General features: G+C 51.1%; 1 protein-coding gene across 1 annotated transcript; it reads left to right on the top strand.

Moving 5' to 3' along the window:
* Positions 1-1,846: 1,846 nt before the first annotated feature.
* Positions 1,847-3,955, top strand: RBM43 (RNA binding motif protein 43; the record flags this gene model as incomplete). Its single annotated transcript, XM_008947692.1, has 3 exons — positions 1,847-2,045; positions 3,051-3,145; positions 3,221-3,955. Coding segments are annotated over 3 exons (1,029 nt in total), but the record flags the coding sequence as incomplete, so codon positions are not given.
* Positions 3,956-6,834: the final 2,879 nt, after the last annotated feature.

Raw genomic sequence — 6,834 nt, forward strand, 5'->3', positions numbered from 1 at the left:
AGTGTTTTTAGCAAGGCCTGTTGCCATAGAACAAGGAGTGACGATTTTAAACTACAAGAGGGGAAATTTAGGCTAGAGGGAAGGAAGTCATGTTTTCCCCTGAGGGTGCTGAGCCCCTGGCCCAGGCTGCCCAGAGAGGTGGTCGCTGGCCCATCCCTGGCACCATCCCAGGGGAGGTTGGATGAAGCTCTGAGCACCCTGCTCTAGCTGCAGATGTCCCTGTCCCTGCAGGGGGTTGGACTGGATGACCGTGAAAAGTCCCTTCCCACCCAAACCAGGCTGTGATTCTCTGATGCTATGAATCATTGTCATCCCTCTCTTGGATCCAGCACTGAATAAATCCTCAGCGATCAGGCAGCAGTGCTCTCAGCCGTGGGCTGCTCTGCTGGCCCTCTAGTTAGTGGTAACAACAGATCTGATTTTCTTCTCACTAATATTTTGGGTTTTTTAATAACAATGAGAACTGTATGAAGAAGTCTTTGTATTTGGTCTCTTGTCAGCATTGATCCATGTAGCAGATTTGCTGAGAAATGGCAAACGTGCAGCTTGGCCACGTGCAGGGCCCTGTGGCCAGCAGTGCCCAGCCTTGCAGTGCTCCTCTGCCTCATCCACCCACCCCTGTCAATGCAGAACCTTCCTCAGCTCCTCACTGAGGGGATGGAGGGTGGCCAGAGAAGGGCAACGAAGCTGCTGGGGAAGGGTCTAGAGGCCAAGTGTGGGGAGGAGCAGCTGAGGGAGCTGGGGGTGCTGAGCCTGGAGCAAAGGAGGCTCAGGGGAGACCTTCTGGCTCTGCACAGCTCCTGACAGGAGCCTGGAGCCAGCTGGGGGTTGGGCTCTTCTCTTGAGGAACAAGTTGCACCAGGGGAGGTTGAGGTTGTCCCTGAGGAACAATTTCTTCCCCAAAAGGGTTGTCCAGGGCTGTGCCAGGCTGCCCAGGGCAGTGGTGGAGTCCCCATCCCCAGAGGGAATTAAAAACTCTGTAGGTGTGGTGTGAGGGACACGGGGCAGTGGGGACCTGGGGGAATGGTTGGACTGGATGATCTGAAAGGTCTCTCCCAACAAAACCAGTTCTATGATTCTGTAACCTCTGTCTAGCAGCAGCCACTGAACAGAGACTTGTTTTAGCTGTGATTCAGCACAAACAAACTGTGTGTTCATGGGGGGAGATTCCTAGGTCCAGAGGAAACTTGGGGAGAGGAATGTAAAGAATTTAGATGGGATGACCTTGAGTAGAATCACTCTGAAGTCACTGACAGTCCACTCCAAGTTATTTTCTTCCATCCAAAACCTCAATGAGCTGCTGTTACAAAATTTACTCAGCTCCCCACCATTCACAGGGGTTTTGCTGTGATATTCCCAGTGAAATCTTCCTGTTGCTGTCTGGGGAATGGAAAGAAAAAGGGCTTTTCTTGAGCTGTAAATCCTATTTAGGGTGGGTTTCAGGTTTGCTCTGAAAAGACAATCCTTCCTAACAGTGCCTAAGATAAACCCCATTAAAATCCAAATGTTTTTGTTCTCCACAAATTGGGGCTGTTAGAATCAGAGAAAACAACTTCATCTATGGGACACTGGAGCTTTTTCTTTGAGGAACTGCTAAATTTGGTTCTGCTTTTTAAAAAAAGAAGAGATCCAGAGGGTGGAAGTGATGCTGGAGAGTCCAGCTGTTTTTTTCTTGCAGAGTGAAGGTGCTTGAGGGAGTCCAGTCACTGAAATCTAATTGAGAGGCCTCTTAATTACCTCCTAAACACGTGTTTAATGGGGGTGTCCCTTCAGGGGTGGATGTGGGTGACCTGGGAAAGCCACCACTGCTCCTCACAGGTTCTCTGCACCTTTTCTCCCTGCACAGGCAACGGGCCAAGCTGCTAAAGCAGCCAGGACAGTGGTCATCAGTGGGGTTCCAGATGGCCTTCTGCAGGATGAGGTGATGACTGACCTCCTGGTGATTCACTTCCAGATGGCAAAGAACAACGGGGGAGACGTGGCAGAAGTGATGTACCCAACAAGGCAGAAGGGAGTGGCCTACCTCACTTTTGAAGATCCAGAAGGTGATGACATTCATGTCCTGTTGTACAAAACAGCTGGCCCCCAAAGAACTCGCCCTAGAAACCAAGTGATGTGAAATTATTGACTGCTGGGAGGATTTTATAGAACTGGGGGAGCAGCACCTCTCAATTCAGTCAGAGTTTTAGGAGTTTCTCTCTGTTCAGTAGCTCTGAACGTTGCCTGGTGCAAAGTGTTATGTTTGTTTTGAGGACTAAATTTATTGCAATGAAGTGCTCTGCTGCTGGACTGGCAGTGACACGTTGGCTGAGAATCAGACTTGTTTAGGTTGGAAAACACTTTAAGGTCCTTGTGTCCAACCACTAACCAAACTCTGCCAAGTCTGTTCCTAACCCGTGTCCCTCACACCACATCTCCACAGCTTGGAAACTCCTCCAGGGGTGGGGACTCCACCACGGCCCTGGGCAGCCTGGCACAGCCCTGGACAAACCTTAAAGGGAAGAAATTGTGCATATTGTCCAACCTCAACCTCCCCTGGGGCAACTTGAGGCTGTTTCCTCTTGTCCTGTCCCTTGGGAGCAGAGCCCGACCCTCCCCTGGCTCCAGGCTCCTGGCAGGAGCTGTGCAGAGCCAGCAGGTCTCCCCTGAGCCTCCTTTGCGCCAGGCTCAGCACCCCCAGCTCCCTCAGCTGCTCCTCCCCACACTTGGCCTCTAGACCCTTCCCCAGCGGCTCCGTTGCCCGCCTCTGGCCACGCTCCAGCCCCTCCAGGTCCTTCTGGGAGTGAAGGGCCCAAAACTGACCCCAGGATTCGAGGTGCAGCCTCCCCAGTGCTGACTCCAGGTGGACACTCCCTGCCCTAGTCCTGCTGGCCACACCAGTGCTGCTCCAGGCCAGGATGCTGGTGGCCTCCTTGGCCACCTGGGCACACACTGGCTCATCTCCAGCCAGCTGTCAACCAACCCCCCCAGGTCCTTTTCCCCCAGGCACTTTCCAGGCACTGTCTCCCAGGAAGTGACTGCACAGCAAGTGACTCTGCCTTTCTCCTCAGTTGTAGAGAGTGTCCTGAAGAAGGATGAACATCAACTGGAAGACAAGAGGCTGTCCAGATGCTACCCCCTGAGAGTAACCCCTTACTGTGAGAACGTAAGCATCATTCAGCTGCTTGGGCTTCCTCTGCTCTTTTAACTGCTCTTTAACCTCTCTGATTAAACATTCCAGGTCTTCAGCTCCGTCACCTCTGTCCTCAACATGTCTGTTTTCCAAGATCAGTTTGTTTTAGAAGACCTGGTGCAGGAAATCAAACAGAAGAGCACAGCTTTGACCTTTGGGCCTTTGCAACCCAACGGGCATCTTGCAGTTCAAGGCTCCTTTCCAGCCATCCAGCTGCTAAGAGACTTTCTCTTACTGAAAGCCAAATCCCTCTCAGAGGAGGTCCACAGAGAGGAGAGCGAGTCCCACCAGAGAGCAAGGAGGAGGCTCCAGCCACACAGAGCCACCTCAGCAAGGAGTGATGTTCATGGTGGCCAGACAGAAGTGGTGGTTATTGACACAGATGTCTACCACTACCTGAAGTCCCTTTTCCCCAGGGCACTGCTGGGAGATGGGGACGTTGTCATCTCTGAGGTCACTGCTGGTGACACCACGGTGCTGTCTGTGGAGGCTGCTGGAGGGAGGGGGGATGCTGGACAGGTACTCAGAGTCAAGGAGAAGCTTGAAAAGCTGTGTGTCAAACTCCATCATGAGCTGTGTAAAGAGAGGATCTGCTTGGAGAGGCACAGCAAGGAAGAGAAGGAGAGGTACCAAGGGGTGTGTGAGCATCTGCAGCCTCACTACCCTTCCATTTTGGTCCTTCCTTATGATACTCACATGGATGTTATTGGAGATTCCTCTGAGGTTTTTCAGTTTACAAAGAAAGTGAGGAAGAAGATTCAGAGCCTGGGTCTGAGTGGGTAGAGAGCTCGTGGTGATGCTGTTTAGATGCTGTGCCTCCCACCCAGCCTGTCCTGGGGAGTCTGCCTGGGAGGGTAGAGAGCCTTTCCTCCTCCAGGTACCCAATTTAGGTCAGAACAGGAAGGAGATGATCTCATGAGCTTAGAGCCTGAAGAAATGAAGCTTCTCCTGTGCACATAGAGCCACCTTCTTTTGAGAGCTGCATTTGGGGTGCTGACACACGAATCCTGTCCTGCTGTCCCAGGGGGAGAGAAGAGGATCCTTTTAAAGGGTTCTCATTAGAATAACCAGTCAGACAGAGCTGGGTGAGCCAGCCTGGTGTGAAACACTCAGCATTGGGGCTGAGGGGTGTTTGTGGGAGGAGAGGACCACTGAAAATGGGAAGAGTGGCCCCTTTATTATTCAGAAGGAAGAGATCCTTCTGTCTTTGAGAGGCAGGAGGAAGGTGGAGCTTTGACACTTGAGGGGACCCAATTTGTGTTACATTTCCAGGCTTGCCATGGCCTGAGGAAGACCTTACAAGATGGGACTGGAAGCTCTTGACAGCAGGAAATAAGTGAGTTTGGTTTTTGTAGGAGCAATAACATGTTACTTAGACACAAAAAATCAAGCCAGAGTTTTGCTGTGAAAATCTTGGGGCATTTAGACTTTGGAAGCAGAATCTGTTGACACAAACCTGTTCCTCTACCCATCACAAGGGGCCACGTGCTCCTCCTGATTTAGGCTTTTTAGAAAATAACTCATTTTCAGAATATGTTGTGAAAACACACTAGTGCTTTTATCTTCTACACAGGGAAGGTTTTATGCCATTAAAGAAATGAGTTCCACAAACTGTTGTGTCTGTGTTCTTCTGAGCAACCCCCAGACCTTGGGTTGGAAGCCTGAGAAATGCTTCAGGAATTTTCTTCTCATGGTTGATGATCCATTGCAATTAGGCCAACAAAAGTTGTTCAACTGGTGCCAGGGAAGGTGAGGAGCTGAAGAACCTTTGGGGGTTGGAAGGTGTTGGGGGAGCAGGATTTAAAGGCTTCATCTCTTCCAAGTTCTGCAGTCACTAGGTTCACTGAGGAGGTTGGAGAGGGGTGCCCAGCCCTTTATCTACTCCCTGAGGTGCACAGACCACTCCCCAGGGCTCTTTTGGGTGTTCCCTGTAGAGCTTAAACAAGGTTAAGAAGTTTTTCAACCATAGAAAAGAGAAAATCCTCTCAGAAGGCTAATCCTTTAATGAAATTAGTGCTTTCTTTTGCTCTCCAGATAGCTCCTCCCTCCTCTCTCCTGAAGAGCCTGATTTTTCCCTCATTCACAGCATTCCTATTTCCCCTTCATGAGGGCTGAGCTCCTAAACCAGTGGCACTGGGGTCTGTTTGGACCTTGACTGGTCACTACTGGCCGAGCGTCGCTGTGTGGCTCACGTTGGACAACACAACAGCTCTCAGCACGTCCAGGACTCCTCCAGGTCCTGCTGCCTGGCAACCAAATCCTTCTTCCTCGACCCTTTTCAGGCAAAACCTTAAAATCTTGATGACATCACAGTTGAACAACGTTTCATTGTCCAATCTTGGCTGGGCAAACGCCCCTTTGCCCCCCATGTCCTTGGCAGGGCTGGCTGGGCCCCTTCTCACCCCCACTGTCCTCTTGTTTCCTGGGGCTCTCCCATCTGCTGGCTCTGCTCTCACAGCCAGGACCTCCTTTCTGTAGACAAAAAGAGCTTTGCTTTGGTTGTTTGGTTGATGGAGTGTTGAAAGAGGGAGCTGGGCCAGGGTGGGTGAGTAAAGAGCAGCTCTTGTGGGCTTGATTTTCATTTCTATGCTACTTTTTTGGGGGGTATTGGGCAGGAACAACCCAGCTTTGTCACCTTTGGGGGTTCCTTGTGGCTGTGGAAGGGCAGGACACTGCAGGGTCTTTACTGGTGACAGCCTGTCTGCAGCTAGAGCAGGGTGCTCAGAGCTCCATCAAGCCTGACCCCTGTATGTCTCCAGGGGTGGGACCTCCACCACCTCTCTGGGCAGCCTGGGCCAGGGTCTCACCACTCTCATAGTCAACAAATTCTTCCTAATGTCTCATCTAAATCTCCCCTGCTTGAGTTTAAAACCACTGCTCCTCATCCTATCTCTGCAAGCCCTTGTGAACAGCCCTGCCCCAGCTTTCCTCTAGGTCCCTTCAGGTACTGGAAGGCCACCAAAAGGTCTTCTTGGAGCCTTCTCCAGGCTGAACATCCCCAACTCTCAACCTGTCCTCATAGGAGAGGTGCTCCAAATCATGATTAGGTCTGGAAAGAGACTTCCCAGCTCCATGTCCTCCCAGTTATCTCTACAGCAAGCAGAGATGGAAACTGTCCCTGCTGACTCCATCTTCTCAGTGTCACCTTTCCACTTGTCATCTGAGCAGAGAATTTGCTCATGGGACCTCTGCAGAATATTTGTCCCTCCTGCTGTGCTGGTGCTTTGACAGAAGGGGAGCAGTGAGGGCTGTGAAAATACAAAACCTGGTTTTCCACTTGAGGATAACTAGTGGGGAAGCCTAAAATAGATAAAAAAAATCATTTAAAAGGTCACCCAGAGCAGCAGAATGTGAGCTCAGCACCTTGCTGTGGTCAGTGGGGTAAGCACCACCTCCAGTCCCCTGAAATCCCAAAGATTTGGGTGCTGATGGGACATCTCTTAGCAGGAAAATATCAATTTGGAGGCAAAACCAATCTCCTCGTTGGCTGGAGGGGATGAGGGAGGTGGATGGAGGAAGGATGATTGACTGGAGCCCAAAAACCCAGCTCTGGAGCAGCACAGGGAGGCCAAAACCTCCCCCCTCCTTGTACCTGTGCACCAAATCATCCAATATCAATGCCAATTCAATTCCTGCAGGGAGGAGGTTGCTCCATTAGGGAA

The sequence above is a fragment of the Merops nubicus genome, unplaced genomic scaffold (genome assembly GCF_000691845.1).
Source record: "Merops nubicus isolate BGI_N331 unplaced genomic scaffold, ASM69184v1 scaffold12389, whole genome shotgun sequence".
Taxonomy (NCBI): domain Eukaryota; kingdom Metazoa; phylum Chordata; class Aves; order Coraciiformes; family Meropidae; genus Merops; species Merops nubicus.